Here is a 15,912-nt window from a genome sequence, read left to right on the forward strand (position 1 = left end):
TGGGTCCATTCAGTCCCTTGTTGGGACCCTGCTTTGGGGGTGCTAGGAACTAATGGCAACTGAGTCAAGAAAACAGATGCCCAGGAGTAAATATTATTTGGAGTCAATCAACTCCTAAGTTAATCACTTAATCACTTAACCTCCCGTTAGTGGTCGATTTGCTCGAGCGAGAGCCAGTAACATCTCCATTTGGCCCTGTCACGTGCTACTGTAGCCCAATGGCATCTGTTCACTCTGGGAACATGAAGAGCCTCAAACCGATCGTTCATGATCTTGATGAAGAAGTCTGACCATCTGCTAGGTGTGCGGCCATGCGGTCTTTTGACATCCCGTGGAATCCAGTCGGTAACAGCTCTAGTCCAGCGGTCATCTTTAAATCTCATTACGTGACCAGCCCATCTGATTTTTGACACCTTGGCAAATGAGACAGCGTCCCTGATTCTCGATGGATGTCGGAACTCCGGATTCTTTCTCTCATTTGAGTGAAACGTGATATTCCAAGCATAGCTCTTTCAATTCCTCTTTGGGAGACCTGAATAGCGTTCTCATCCTGTTTGCGTAGGGCCCAGGTCTCTGAGGCATATGTTAATGCAGGAAGAACAGTGGAATCAAAGAGATGTGCCCGGAGCCGGAAGTTCTTCGTCCTCTTAGCTATTTCTTCGACGTTCTTGAAGGCGTTCCAAGCTGCTCTCTTCCTCCTGCACAGCTCGGGTGCCAGGTCATTTGTCATGTTGACTTCTCGACCTAGGTACACATAGCTGTTGCATTTGGAGATGGTCGTTCCGTTGAGAGCGAATGGGGCATCAGGAACAAGGTTGTTTCTCATAAACATTGTCTTCGTAAGATTCAGCTGTAGTCCTACCTTTCCACACTCACGGTCAAAGTCGGCCAGCATTTGTGCCACTTGGCTGGTGTTTGGTGTTATTAAAACAATGTCATCAGCAAAGCGGAGGTGGTGTAGTTGCCGACCATCTATCTTCACTCCCATTCCTTCCCATTCTGGTCATCGCATGATGTTCTCGAGGGTGGCACTGAAGAGTTTCAGTGAAATGGTATCACCCTGCCGCACCCTTCTCTTGACATCAAGGATCACTTCTTTGTAGAATGGTGAGATCCTGGTAGTGAATCCGCAATACAGCTCACGGAGGATCCTGATGTATTGGACTTGAATGCCCTGATTGGCTAGGGCTTCAATGACCACTTCCATCTCAACAGAATCAAAGGCCTTCTTTAAATCAATGAACGTTAAACAGAGCGGCATCTTGAACTCCCGAGAAACCTCAATGAGCTTGGTTATAGTGTGGATATGGTCGATGGTGCTGAATCCTTTGCGGAACCTGGCTTGCTCGCATGGTTGTCCTTCATCTAGTGTTCTGCCAATCCTATTAAGGATGACTCGAGTGAACAACTTGTAGATGACAGACAATAGGCAGATCAGGCGATAGTTGCCAATGTCATGGATGTCTCCCTTCTTGAACAGTAGTAGGGTCCTGCTGGTTTTCCATTAGGACGGAACCTTGCATTCAGACAGGTAGCGAGTGAAGAGCCGAGCCAGTGTATTGATGAGTACTGATGGCAGGTTCTTCAGGTGTTCAGGTCTGACCTTGTCTGGGCCGGGTGCTGTTCGTGTCTTTACCGATGAAATGGCGTGTCGGATTTCAGAAGGGAGAACGTTGGGAACGACATATCCATCCTGTGGAATTTGGTATGTCGGCAAGTGGACATGGCTATCAAAGAGATTTGAGTAGAAGTCATGGATAATCTTCTCCATTGCCGTTCTGGAGGATGTGATGGATCCATCAGGATGTCGGAGGGCAGTCATCTTGGTCTTGTAGTTGGCAAAGGACAGGCGGGCGTTATGAATACTTTTCCCGGCTTCTGCCACATCTACCAGCACTTCTGCTCTTCTCTCTTTGAGAAGAACATTGATGAGGAATACGATTGACTGGTACAGCACCTCCATGAATGTGCGAGGAACGCCAAGAGAGAGATAGCCACAAAAAAAGCCTGTCTTCGAAAACTCTTGAGCTTATTCGCCAGCGTGGCTTGGTGCATGCCTCAGGCAACCGCAAGCTAATGTCCGAGCTCGCAAAGCAGTGCAGAGATGCGGTCAAGGAAGACCTCAAAGAGAGAAGAGCAGAACTCCCAAGTTACAAAACATAATATTAACTGTTTTCCTGTGTCCATACAGAAAGGACATTGCTTTAAGGTAAACTATTCAAAAGACATAAGGAGAGGACAGAGGCGCAGCTCTGGGCAACAAAGCTGAACGGCTCCAATTCCAAGCAGGTACAGCCTGCCCCCAAGGGCCTGGGACCCTCTTTGGGCATGCGCAGCTAGATCCAGCCCCTAGAAAGACGGTTTTCACCCCCTGATCTGCGTGGGACGGGCACAGAGGCGCAGCTCTGGGCAACAAAGCTGAACGGCTCCAATTCCAAACAGGTACAGCCCGCCCCCAAGGGCCTGGGACCCTCTTTGGGCTTGCGCAGCTAGATCCAGCCCCTAGAAAGCCGGTTTTCAACCCCTGATCTGCGTGGGACGGGCACAGAGGCGCAGCTCTGGGCAACAAAGCTGAACGGCTCCAATTCCAAACAGGAGACGTTCCCAACTCCTCGCCCAGTGCCAGGGACTCTTTCCGGAGCCGCAGCTGCTAATGCGGCCGCGAAATATTTTCTCACTACATATGCCATAGGAACCATAAGCTACCTTCTTAGATGGAAATTTCTCTATTTTAGCTCAGCCACTAGAAACACAGTAGCCAATAACTCATAAGCCTATCTTAACTCACACTGCATATCAAGCAGAATAGCAACAGTGAACGTAAAGGACCAAACCACACCTCTCACAATGGTAAAGCAACGCAAAAGCCCACCAAACTTTCATATTGAAGAGTCTAGCCCAGATGACACCAACAGTACTGTAGTGTTAGACAACCTCTCTGACAAGGAATTCAGAAGGGAGCTACTTAGGATGCTTAGGGAATTAAAAGAAACAATGGAAACCAATGCCAATAGAAGACAAGAGGATCTGAAGGCAGAAATGAGGAAAATGCAATCAGAAATGTCAGACCTGAAAAATCTCATAGGCGAATTGAAAAGCTCAGTGGAAGGCCTCAGCAACAGAGTAAGAGATGCTGAGAACAGAATCAGTGAGCTCGAAGATGAAGTTCATAGACTCTCCAGAAAAGAGCAGAAAATGGAAAAGAGACTCACAATTCGGGAACAGAGGGCAAGAGAAGATCGTGATGAAGCCAAGAGGGGTAACATAAGAATTATTGGAGTCCCAGAGGGACAGGAAGAAAACCTTGATGAAGAAGAAACTGTCAAAGACATCATTGCTACAACGTTTCCAGAGCTGAAGAAAACTTGTGACCACATTCAGGAGGCCCGAAGGGTACCAGCTAGAAGAAATACGAATAAAAATACCCCAAGACACATTCTGATCAAAATGACCAAAACCTTAGACAGAGACAAAATTCTGAAAGCAGCAAGATCAAAGAAAGAAATCTCTTACAAAGGAGCATCCTTAAAATTCACAGCTGATTTTTCTGATGAAACCCTCATGGCCCGAAAACAGTGGTGGGACATAGTGAAAAAACTCAATGAAATAAATGCCTCCCCAAAAATACTTTTCCCAGCAAGACTCTAATTCTTAATAGAAGGAACAACACAGTTTCACAGACAAACAACAGCTCAGGAACTTCATAGACTCAAAACGATGGTTACAAGAACAACTAAATGGGCTACTTTAAGGCAAGAAAGGCCCCTCAAATACACCAAATTTTAACAGAACAATGGGAAGAAATCCCATAACAATAATCTCTCTCAATGTCAATGGGCTAAACGCACCAATTAAAAGACTCAGAGTGGCAGGATGGATTAGAAAATTGAACCCAACATTCTGCTGCCTGCAAGAAACGCATCTCAATAGTCAAAGCAAACACAGACTCGGAGTCAAAGGCTGGACAACAATCTACAGGCAAACAGCTCCCATAAAAAAGCTGGGGTAGCCATCCTTATATCAGACCACATCGATTTCAGAGTGAGGAAGGTCATAAGAGACAGTGAAGGCCATTTCTTATTGATCAAAGGATCTGTACAACAGGAAGAACTTACAATAATAAAGGTATATGCACCTAATGAGAGACCAGCAAATTACTTAAAACAACTACTCATAGATTTGGAAAAAGACATCAATAGCAACACAATATTAGTGGGAGACTTCAACACTGCTTTGTCACCTCTCGATAGATCAACCAGACTCAAGCTTAGCAAGGACATACTTCATTTGAGGGAAACAATGGAAGAAAGGGACTTAGTAGATATATACAGGACACTTCATCCACAAAAAGCTGAATACACATTCTTCTCAAGCATACATGGAACATTCTCCAAGATAGACCACATGCTGAGCCACAAAACATGCCTCCATAAAATTAAGAAGGTAGAGATTGTATCAACAATCTTCACAGACCATAATGCGCTGAAATTAGAAGTAAATCACACACAAAAACAGAAAACTAAGTCAAACACCTGGAAATTAAACAGTGCACTATTGACCAACGAGTGGATTAGACAGGAAATCAAAGAGGAAATCAAAAGATTCCTAGAAACGAATGAAAATGAGAACACGAGTTACCAAAACTTATGGGACACAGCAAAGGCTGTGTTAAGAGGAAAGTTTATAGCTCTACAAGCATTCCTCAGGAAGGAGGAGCGAGCACACATAAGTAACCTAACCTCACAGCTTAAGAGCTTGGAGAAGGACCAGAAAAAGGAGCACAACCCGAACAGGAGTAAGGAAATAATAAAACTCAGAGCAGAGATTAACGAGATGGAAACCCAAAAAACAATCCGAAAGATCAATGAAACCAAGAGCTGGTTCTTCCAGAAAACTAACAAGAATGATAAGCCTCTAGCAAAACTCACAAAGAAAGGGAGAGAGAAAACCCTAATAAACCGAATCAGAAATGAAAAGGGGGTCATTACAACAGAAACCACAGAAATTCAGAAGATCCTCAGGGAGTACTTTGAGAAGCTTTATGCCACGGAACATCAAAACCTCGAGGAAATGGATAAATTCCTACACTCCTACAGACTCCCAAGGCTGAACCAAGAAGACCTGGAATACCTGAACAGACCTATCACCATCAAGGAAATCGAAATGGTAATAAAAAGTCTCCCCAAGCACAAAAGTCCTGGCCTGGATGGATTCACTAGTGAATTCTTCCAAATCTTTAAAGAGGACTTACTCCCAATGCTCTTTAAGCTTTTCCACGAAATTGAAATATCAAAAACACTTCCGAACAGTTTCTACGAAGCAAATATCACACTGATACCAAAAGCAGACAGAGATACCACAAAGAAAGAGAATTACAGGCCGATATCCCTGATGAACACAGATGCAAAGATCCTCAACAAACTACTAGCAAATAGAACCCAACTACTCATCAAAAAGATCATACACCATGACCAAGTAGGATTCATCCCAGGGATGCAAGGATGGTTTAACATTCGGAAATCAATCAACATAATCCACCATATCAACAAAAGAAAAGATAAAAAGCATATGATCATATCAATAGATGCAGAGAAAGCATTTGATAAGATCCAGCACCCCTTTATGATGAAAACCCTAGCCAAAATGGGTATAGAGGGGACCTTCCTCAACATAATTAAAGCCATCTACCACAAGCCTACAGCAAGCATCATCCTCAATGGGGAAAAACTGAGAGCCTTCCCTCTAAAATCAGGGACGAGACAGGGATGCCCACTCTCTCCACTGCTGTTCAATATAGTACTGGAAGTACTTGCAATAGCGATTAGGCAGGAAAAAGATATTAAGGGCATTCAGGTAGGAAAGGAAGAAATCAAGATCTCACTATTCGCAGATGATATGATACTCTACTTAGAGAACCCAATAACCTCCACCAAAAAACTCCTAGAAACAATAGACTCGTATAGTAAACTTGCAGGTTATAAAATCAATACCCAAAAGTCCATGGCTTTCCTATACGCAAACAGTGAGAGAGAAGAAAGCAACATGAAAAAAACAATCCCGTTCACAATTGTGCCCCAGAAAATCAAGTACCTAGGAATCAGCTTAACTAAGGAAGTAAAGGACCTGTACAAAGAAAACTACAAAACGCTACTTCAGGAAATAAAAGAGGACATGAGGAAATGGAAAGATATCCCCTGCTCATGGGTCGGGAGACTTAACATTGTCAAAATGGCAATACTACCGAAAGCATTGTATAAATTCAATGCAATCCCTATAAGGATACCCATGACATTCTTCAAAGAAATGGAGCAAACACTCCTGAAATTTATATGGAACAATAAGCCCCCACGAATAGCTAAAGCAATTCTTGGGAAAAAGAAAATGGGAGGAATCAACCTCCCGAATTTCAAACTGTACTACAAAGCAGTAATAATTAAAACAGCATGGTACTGGAACAAAGGCAGAACTGCAGACCAATGGAACAGGGTTGAATACACTGACATCTCCCCTCAATCATATGATCATCTAATCTTTGATAAAGGTGCAAGTAATGTGAAGTGGAGTAAGGAAAGCCTCTTTAATAAATTGTGTTGGCATCACTGGACGGCTACATGCAAAAAAATAGGCTCAGAACTCTGCCTAACACCATGTACAAAAGTAAGATCAAAATGGACTAAAGACCTCAACATCAGACCAGAAACCATAAGGTACATTGAAGATAAAGTTGGCAAAACCCTCCATGACATTGAAGCTAATGCTATCTTCAAAGATGCCACGCCACTGGCCGAGCAAGTGAAAACAGAGATAGATAAATGGGACTATCTTAAACTAAGAAGCTTCTGCACCTCCAAAGAAACAGTGACCAAAATACAAAGACAGTCTACAGAATGGGAAAGGATATTCACCAAATACACATCTGACAAGGAGTTGATATCCAGGATATACAAAATACTGGTTAAACTCCACAAGAAGAAAACATCCAACCCCATCCAAAAATGGGGCAATGAAATGAACAGAAACTTTCTCAAAGAAGAAATCCGAATGGCAAAAAAGCACATGAGAAAATGCTCTACATCATTAATCATCAGGGAGATGCAGATCAAAACCACAATGAGATACCATCTCACACCTCAGAGACTGGCCCACATTCAAAAGAACAAAAGCAACCGATGCTGGCGTGGATGTGGCGAGAAAGGGACCCTCCTTCACTGTTGGTGGGAATGTCCACTGGTTCAGCCCTTCTGGAAAACAGTATGGACGATTCTCAAAAAATTAGAAATTGAGCTCCCATTTGACCCAGCAATACCACTCCTGGGAATATATCCCAGAGAGGCAAAAATGTATAGTCGAAGTGACATCTGCACTTGTTTGTTCATTGCAGCACTCTTTACAATAGCCAGAAACTGGAAGAAACCTGAATGCCCAAGAACAGATGACTGGTTAAAGAAACTTTGGTACATTTACACAATGGAGTACTATGTAGCTGTTAGAAAAGATGAAGTCATGAAATTTACATACAAGTGGTACAATGTGGAAAGTATCATGCTAAGCGAAATGAGTCAGAAAGAGAGGGATAGACATAGAAAGATTGCATTCATCTGGGGGATATAAAGTAACAAAGTATGAGATTAATACCCAAGAATAGCTGAGATCAGCACCAGGAGGATTACTCCATAACTTAGAGGCCAGTCGGGTATCCTAGAGGAAAGGGCAGCTCAGATAGAAAAGGGAGCACCAAATAAAGGATGTTTGGAGGATCCTCCCAGGAGGGGAGATGCATGTCGAAAGTAGACTATGGACTGAACATGTTTGCCACTCAATGCCTCTTTTGCAGACCACAACACCCAAACGGAGAGAGAGAACACAGGGGATTGCCCTGCCACAGAGACAGGGGGGATGGGAGGATGGGGGTGGGAGGGATATTATCCATGGTGGTGGAAAATGGGCACTGGTGGAGGGATGGGTATCTGATCATTGTATAATTGAAACCAAAGCACAAAAAATTGTAAATCTACAACTGTAAAAAAAATAAAATAAAATAAAGGGGAAAAAAAGACATAAGGAGAGGAGAAATGCAATATTAACTTATAATACAATTTCAATGCCCTGGGATGGATGTGACCCGATAAACCTAAGCTACCTGAGGAAGGACAAAACAGTGTTATCCTACACATGAGTCTATCATTTTTATATATTTAAGAGCTAAGCACTTGATGTTCACAGTTAACTTTATTATTTTTAATCAATAAACTTTCTGTCATCACTTAGCAGTATAGCTTAGTACAGTGGTAAATCAATGAGCTGAGAATTTGCCTTTTGATAAGATATTGTGAAGCCAAAGTCATATAAAGCACATAAATGCATTCATATCTATCAATCACTTAGAACCAAGTCTTATTAAGTAAAGACGGAAAGCCCTGAGCACTAATACCCCACACCATGGTCATCTTTGATTGAGAGTTTTTTCAGTACTTGACATTTTTTTGTCATTATCTTCTTTAGGTCAGAACGAATGACCCAGATCTTCCAGAACAATACCAGGCCAGTAATGACTATAAAGCAGTGGCTTACTCATCAAATAGCGAGAGTTTTCTTTCTCTCACTTGGCCAGACAGTTACAAGAATTTGCTTGTTGGAGAACATCTGAGAGTAACTATCACTCCTAAAAGTCCTTATGTTGAGAAGATCACACACTACAATTACCTGGTAAGTAATTGCATCTATTTCCCTAATTGCCACATTCCTTTACTTATGCAAATAATCCTTTTTCTTGTGGTTAATAATGTTCATTAATATTTTAACAGAAAAATGCAAAGCAAAATGTCTTCATAATCCTGTTTTCTTTAAGAGTAACACAAAAATAAAGAACAATATATAAATTCAGGGACAGATGGACATAATAGCCAGAAGTCAAACCCAGAAATGTATCATTTCTTTATATAGAAATGTATCTATATCTAGATTTCCTATTAATTTGTTTTGTTTTGTTTTTATTTTTTTACTATGCCAGGTAGTGTTCAGGGCTTACTCCTGGCTCCTACTCAGGGATCACTCCTGGCAAGCTCAGGGACCAAACAGGGTAGTCGGGATCAAATCAGGTTGGCAGCATGCATGGCAAGTTTCCAGTTCTCTAAAGTATCACAAATAATCCTTGAAATTATTCCTTTGTCACCTGAGACAAAGCAACTCAAAATGATATTCAATGAGGGAATAGATACACTTGCACAGCACTTTGCAAATCTAAAAAGCACATTCAGAGTTGGTTCACAGAACTGAGTTTAGCAGAGCCCAAGGCAGGACATCAAAAAGGCAGAGTGGGGGACATCAAAAAAGGCATCAGAGGGGATCTTGGGACAGTGGTGGAAGGAAGCAGACACTCTGGCTGCAATGTTGGAACGTTGGATACACGAAACTCCATCATTAGCAGTGTTATAAATCATTGTGCTTCAACAAAGATTGAAAATAAATAAATAGCACACTCACAATGTCTTGTTAAAAAGCCTCATAACAGCTTCTGGAATTCATTAAGCAAGTGGAACAAAGTGGAGAGGGTCAGTGACCTGCCATGGTCGAAAGAACTTGGGGTAAGATTTTGTTTTGGGCCTTTTGACTTCTAAACTGATAGCCTGCAGCACGATGCTACGGGTTTGATGAGAGCCTTCACTCATTCCTTAGACTAATTATGGACAAGAAAAAAGCGATAGAAGGAGTTAGACTGCAAGGCCTGCCAATATCCCTTTAAAGCATGCCTTACTTACAAAAGGAAGAATTTAATCCTGGGCTGGAGCGATAGCACAGCGGGTAGGGCATTTGCCTTACACGCGGCCAACATGGCCGACCCGAGTTCGATTCCTCCGTCCCTCTCGGAGAGCCCGGCAAGCTACCGAGAGTATTCGATATGCCAGACACAGTAACAACAAAGTCTCCAATGGAGACGTTACTGGGCCCGCTCGAGCAAATCGACGATCAACGGGAGGGCCTTTACCTTTACCTTTACCTTAATCCTGTACTCAGGGGGTGGATATATCAATTCCTGGTGTTGCTCATGACTGTTTGAAATACAAACTAGAGGGACCAAGGGATGACTTATACGTAGAGCACATGCCTTGCAGGCATGAGTTTGAGGATCCCATCTCAATTCAATTATGGAGTGATACTGGTGGTACTATTGATCGGGATCCCTGGCGTCCTAGTAAAACGTCACACTTACATCTGGTGCAACACACCCTAGTGAGTGCAAACACTAAAACTTAGGTATCACCAACAAGCACTACAATCTAATGGGTTTAAATCTAGAATCACAGTTTATAAAAAAAAAAAAGGTAGACATTATTTCAACCTTTTTTAAGTACTAACTAGCAAGACCAAGAACATGATTTATCGAAAAAGACCTGGACTTTAAATCAGCATGCTTAAGTCTCACCCCAATGGATTTTCCTGCTCAGAAAAAACCTTTGAGGACACAATTCTAAATACTTTCCTTGTTGTGATAGATAACATCTAAGCCAGTTTCTGATATAATCAATACCTTTGTTGATACTAAGAGAAGCACCTTTTACATTAATGAAGACTTTGTATCTATGAGTCTCAATTCCTGAATTACTAAAAGGGGTTTAAATAAAACCATAATATGATCACAATGAACATGTTCATGTATGTGTGACAAATGCAAAATCTATGTTTAGCGGACAATAATTGTCTTCCTCTTTAGCATCAATTCAGTTTTCAACCCACTTTGGTGTTTCTTGCTGTGCATTTTTTTAGATTTCATCTAAGGGCAAAATTGTTTACTTTGGAGCAGAGAAGAAACTCCCAGGTTCATCCTCCCAACTTTTGAACCTTCCCCTGACTCAGCACATGGCTCCTACAGCCTGTCTCCTGGTCTATTACTTTGTCACAGGAGGTCAGACGACAGAATTAGTGTCTGACTCAGTCTGCCTAAAGATTCAAGAAAAATGTGGCTATCAGCTCCAGGTAAGCTACACAACTCTTACCAGCCTGAATTTATCCTATTTAAGCTGACATTAAGACTACTTAATCTGAATTTAAGGTTATTTCTTTCTCAACTTATTTTAGATTCATCTGTCTCCAAATAAGGATATCCATTCTCCAGACATAGGTGTTACTCTTACTATGGAAACACAGTCCAATTTGTGGGTAGCTTTATCATCAGTGGACATGGCTTCATATCACTTTGAAGAAAGAAGCAAAAATCCCAAGGAAAGAGTTAAGTAAAGTCAATGATTACTGATACTGGCATGACATAGGGCCACATAGGGCCAAGTGACCTCCATGGTTCTCTCAAGGGTCTGTGGCCTCCTCATAGGAGAAACACAAAGGATAAAAGATGCAATTACACCAATGTCTGTCTCCTGAACTGGATTTAAGGATAGTAATACCAACAGCCAGTATTTACTAAACACTTAACTATTCTTGAGTATAGTTTTAAAATGTTTACATCTATATTCTTTTGTTTGTTTGGGAATCAAGTAATGCTTAGGACAACTCCCAGCTAGGTGTTTGGGGAGTGCTCCAGGTAGTGCTTAGGGAACAATACAGTGCTGGGATGGACCCAAGGAGTCTTGATGCAAAGCTTGTACTCCAGGCCTTTGAACCATCTCCCTAACCCAACATCTATAAGTTTGTTAAAGATTCACAACAACCCTGTGAGAAGGATATAGTAAAGTAAGTAAGTAAGTAAAGGCCCTCCCGTTGATCATCGATTTGCTCGAGTGGGCCCAGTAACGTCTCCATTGGAGATTTTGTTGTTACTGTGTTTGGCATATGGAATACGTCACGGGGAGCTTGCCAGGCTCTGCCGTGCGGGCGAGATACTCTCGGTAGCTTGCTGGGCTCTCCGAGAGGGGCAGAGGAATCGAACTCGAGTCGGCCATGTTGGCTGCATGCAAGGCAAACGCCCTACTGCTGTGCTATCGCAATATAAATAATAATTTTTTAAATGTTTTGAATATAAATGGAGTTCTCATGTTGATGAAGAAAACTGTAATAGTCATATTGGTGACTTAGTGGATTCCCAGTAAGGGTAGAATTAAGTGAACTCAATCAGTTGAGTTACCCCTTTTACTTATGTGCCTGTCATCTAGATATCTCTATCAAGTATATATAGATATAGATATCTTGGGCTAATTTATTCTCCAATTTATTTTGTTTTACATTTACTTGTTTTATTTGGGAAAACAAATCAAATTCTTTAGTCTTGTTTTCTCAGGGAACAAACTAAAATGTAATTTATTGCATGTTCAGGAACTGACCCTCGAAGGCAACCAGTTTCAAATCATCTTCCTTCCTTCAAATCATCACCTTATTTAAAAGTCATTTATAAGAATAACCTCTAATATTATTGACTCAGAGAAAACACTTCCTACACTCACATATAAAATTGGAATTCTTGCATGTTCCAAGGAAGGTATATTACTGAAAATTCTGCTGTTCCGGTTGGTTGAGTTTATTAAATAAATGGAACTGTGATGAAAGCAGAAAACAGAGCCATAGTAGCAGACTACACAGATAAACATGGAAGTGAATGCAGCTGGGTGTAACCATTTCCCTTCTGGGGCCTCCTCCTACCACCAAATAACCCATCATTCATTTCATGTGTCACTCAACACTCAATTTTTTTTTCTTTTTGAGTCACACCCGGCGATGCACATGGGTTACTCCTGGCTCTGCACTCAGGAATTACTCCTGGAGGTGCTCAGGGGACCATATGGGATGCTGGGAATCAAACCCGGGTTGGCCGCGTGCAAGGCAAACTCCCTACCCACTGTGCTATCGCTCCAGCCCCTGGTTCACTCAATCTTGGTCACTATTTTTTTCTTATAACTATTTTCCTTATTTAAATAGAAAAAGAATCTGTTGAACATCTCCCTCCCCATTTTTCTTCTCTACTGAGAAGTACTGAAACACAGGGTCTCTCTGGGAAAACCATAGGGTTACCAGAGAAAAAAAGAAGAGATGGGAGAAATTTTATTTTTTCTTTCTTTTAAAAAATTGGCTTAATGTCCCCATGTGAGATATAACAACTTTCACAAATTTTCTTTTACTGAAGTATTTTTTGATCATTGCATTAGTCATTTAGCTGTACCAAGCAATATAAAATAAATTATTTTGTGCCTGCTAAGGGGGAGGTTTGGAGGGTGGATGGGAAAATGGGAACAAAGATGGAGGTCACACTGGTAGTGGGATTGGTATTGGAATATTGAATGCCTGTAACATATGCATTATGAACAACTTTGTAAACCACAGTGTTTAAATAAAGGGAACAAATTAAAATTTAAAAATAAATTAAAAAGAGAAAAAAATTGGCGGGGGGGGTGTCTTTGGACCTCAGCTGGCAGTAATTAGGGAATATTTTGGGTGGTTCTCGGGGTCATTCCCAGTGGTTCTGGAAACCTACATCATGCTGGAAATTAAGCCTGGGGACTCCTGCATACAATGGGGTCCTTTCTTGTGGCAGTGACACAGAGATGAAGAGACACAGGGCCAGGTCCTTGCTGCACTTTGGCTTTTGTCTTTGTCAGATAAAAAAAATCAAGAACAAGACAATATAGTAATGAAGATTTTCATTAAACAGCGCACACCCCAGGCATGATTGCAGTAACTCTCAAGAGTCACACACTGGACTTGGGGGTAAAGGGTTCTTAAGAAGTCTGATAACTAAGGAGAGGAACATGCATAAGGGGTTGAGCATGAGAAGCATGATTGAGGTGGTGTTAAAGTTGTGCAAACATATATGGACTAGATGCTTGCTCATACACTTTTTTTTCTTTTTTTTTTATTAGTGAAACACCATGAGGTACAGTTGTAGATTTACAATTTTTTGTGCTTGGGTTTCGATTATACAATGATCAGATACCCATCCCTCCACCAGTGCCCATTTTCCACCACCATGGATAATATCCCCCCACCCCCATCCCCCCGGTCATACACTTTACGTATCCTTAATCTAAGTATGCATCTAGGGGGCATGGGCAGTAATCAGTAATTCTCAGTTTAATAAGGAGAAAAGTAAAATAAGGCCAGGATACTCTTCACTGATCTTGCTCTTCCCGCTGGCTTGAACTCATTTTCCAAAGTTCTCTCTTTATCAGGAAATTGGTAATCACAAACCTACAATAAACTTTTAGAGAGTTTCTTTTTTTTTCTTATTGTAGCTACCCCACACACCCTCACCTGTAACAATAGAACTGAAACTGTGATGGTGGATATTGTGAGTCTTATATATTTGATAGCACCATGGGTAGGGCGTTTGCCTTGCACGCGGTCAACTCAGCCAACCTAGGTTCGATTCTTCTGCCCCACTCGGAGAGCCAGGCAAGCTCCCAACAGTATCTCGCCCACACGGCAAAGCCTAGATAGCTACCCATGATGTATTCGATATGCCAAACACAGTAACAAGTCTCACAATGGAGACGTTACTGGGCCCTCCTGAGCAAATCGATGAACAATGGGAGGACAGTGACAGTGACAGTGATGTATTTGTAGAGGGGTGGAGCTGTATTTGCAAAATTTTATACTACTGTAGGCCAATAAGAAATCAATATAATTTAATATTAAAAATATCATCTCTGTCAGAAATTAGAGTCTAGACGTGGAGGAGGATGGGGAGAGATAGTATTTTGTTTACTCATTCATTTGTCAATGTTGATATATAATTCTATGTAGATTGTTTTAAGAGATTATACATTGCTTTCTAAATACTTTCATATGTCGTATTCTTAAGACTTTTCAAGTGAATCTGAATAGAAGTTCTCTGTAAATTGTTGAGATAAAAATAGGGGATGGGGAAGGTTTGGAAAAGCTGGAGAATTTCATGGTAACATTTAGTATGCTAGTCACTAGCATACAATCCAGATCATCCCCATAGCGGCCACTGACTGTTGTTTCTTTGGGATTGGGGATGGTTTCTTCGAACAGATACTTCAGACTTCACCCAAACGTGGCCAGGACTGTGGAACAGGAGGGGGCAGGAATAATGCTGAGGTGCTCTACTCCACGGGACTGACTGTCCTTACCAACGTGGACGCAGGTCACTCCCAACGAGAGGGTAATTCATTTGGCTTTCTACTAACCTGAAGATTCTCATTGTATGGGGAGGCTCTCCCAAATGGTGCTGAAGAGGCCCAGGAGCCACTCTTAGTACCCCTTACCCAGCTGGGCGGGATGGTTCGAGGCTAGGATTTAGAGATGCTAGTAGTACTCAAGGGTCAGCTGGACCATCTCAGGCAGTGCTGGGAGAAGGGGCGGGGGGCTTCTGGGATGTGGTCCAGTAGTCCTGCGGAATACTACAGAATATGCATTGCTGGGGATTGGATTTGAACTTTGGGCTTTGTGTATACAAGGCACACTCTCCTGACTCCTAAACTCTCTCTGAGCCCCTATTCTGATAATTATTTCAAAGTAATACAATGATCTTCCTGACACTACACTCATTATTACTCCAAATGTTGATTTGAGGACAATGTTTTTTCACTAATTTTTTTTACTATTGTAAAGGCTCTCCCAACACAGTGGTTAGGGAGTTTGCCTTGAACGCGGCCCACGCGGCTGACCCGAGTTCGATTCCTTTGCCCCTCTCAGAGAGCCTGGCAAGCTACTGAGAGTATCTCCCCACACGGCAAAAGCCTGGCAAGCTACTCATTATGTATTCGATATGCCAAACACAGTAACAAGTCTCACGATGGAGACGTTACTGGGCCCGCTTGAGCAAATCGATGAACAACGGGGGGACAGTGACTCAGTGACAGTGTAAAGGCTATTTTTTGACATTTTTTTAATTCTCATAAGCAAAAAAATTAATATCCAGGGGCCAAGGATATAGTTTGAAAATCTGTCACATATGCTTGTTATGCATGACACAGATCTGGAAAAAAATGAGTTTGATTGGAGCCC

The 15,912-nt window shown here is 41.9% G+C and overlaps 1 protein-coding gene across 3 annotated transcripts in view; it reads left to right on the forward strand.

Moving 5' to 3' along the window:
- LOC130045836 (complement C5-like) overlaps window positions 1-15,912 on the forward strand; it is a 45,655-nt gene that overhangs the window by 17,094 nt on the left and 12,649 nt on the right. For all 3 annotated transcript variants that reach the window (XM_056138718.1, XM_056138720.1, XM_056138721.1), the window contains exons 12-15: window positions 8,503-8,706; window positions 10,765-10,974; window positions 11,077-11,226; window positions 14,938-15,067. In XM_056138718.1, the coding sequence (XP_055994693.1) occupies window positions 8,503-8,706; window positions 10,765-10,974; window positions 11,077-11,226; window positions 14,938-15,067 (694 nt within the window). The remainder of the gene's footprint in view (window positions 1-8,502; window positions 8,707-10,764; window positions 10,975-11,076; window positions 11,227-14,937; window positions 15,068-15,912) is intronic.

Source organism: Sorex fumeus, unplaced genomic scaffold (genome assembly GCF_029834395.1).
Source record: "Sorex fumeus unplaced genomic scaffold, SorFum_2.1 ptg000129l, whole genome shotgun sequence".
Classification (NCBI taxonomy): domain Eukaryota; kingdom Metazoa; phylum Chordata; class Mammalia; order Eulipotyphla; family Soricidae; genus Sorex; species Sorex fumeus.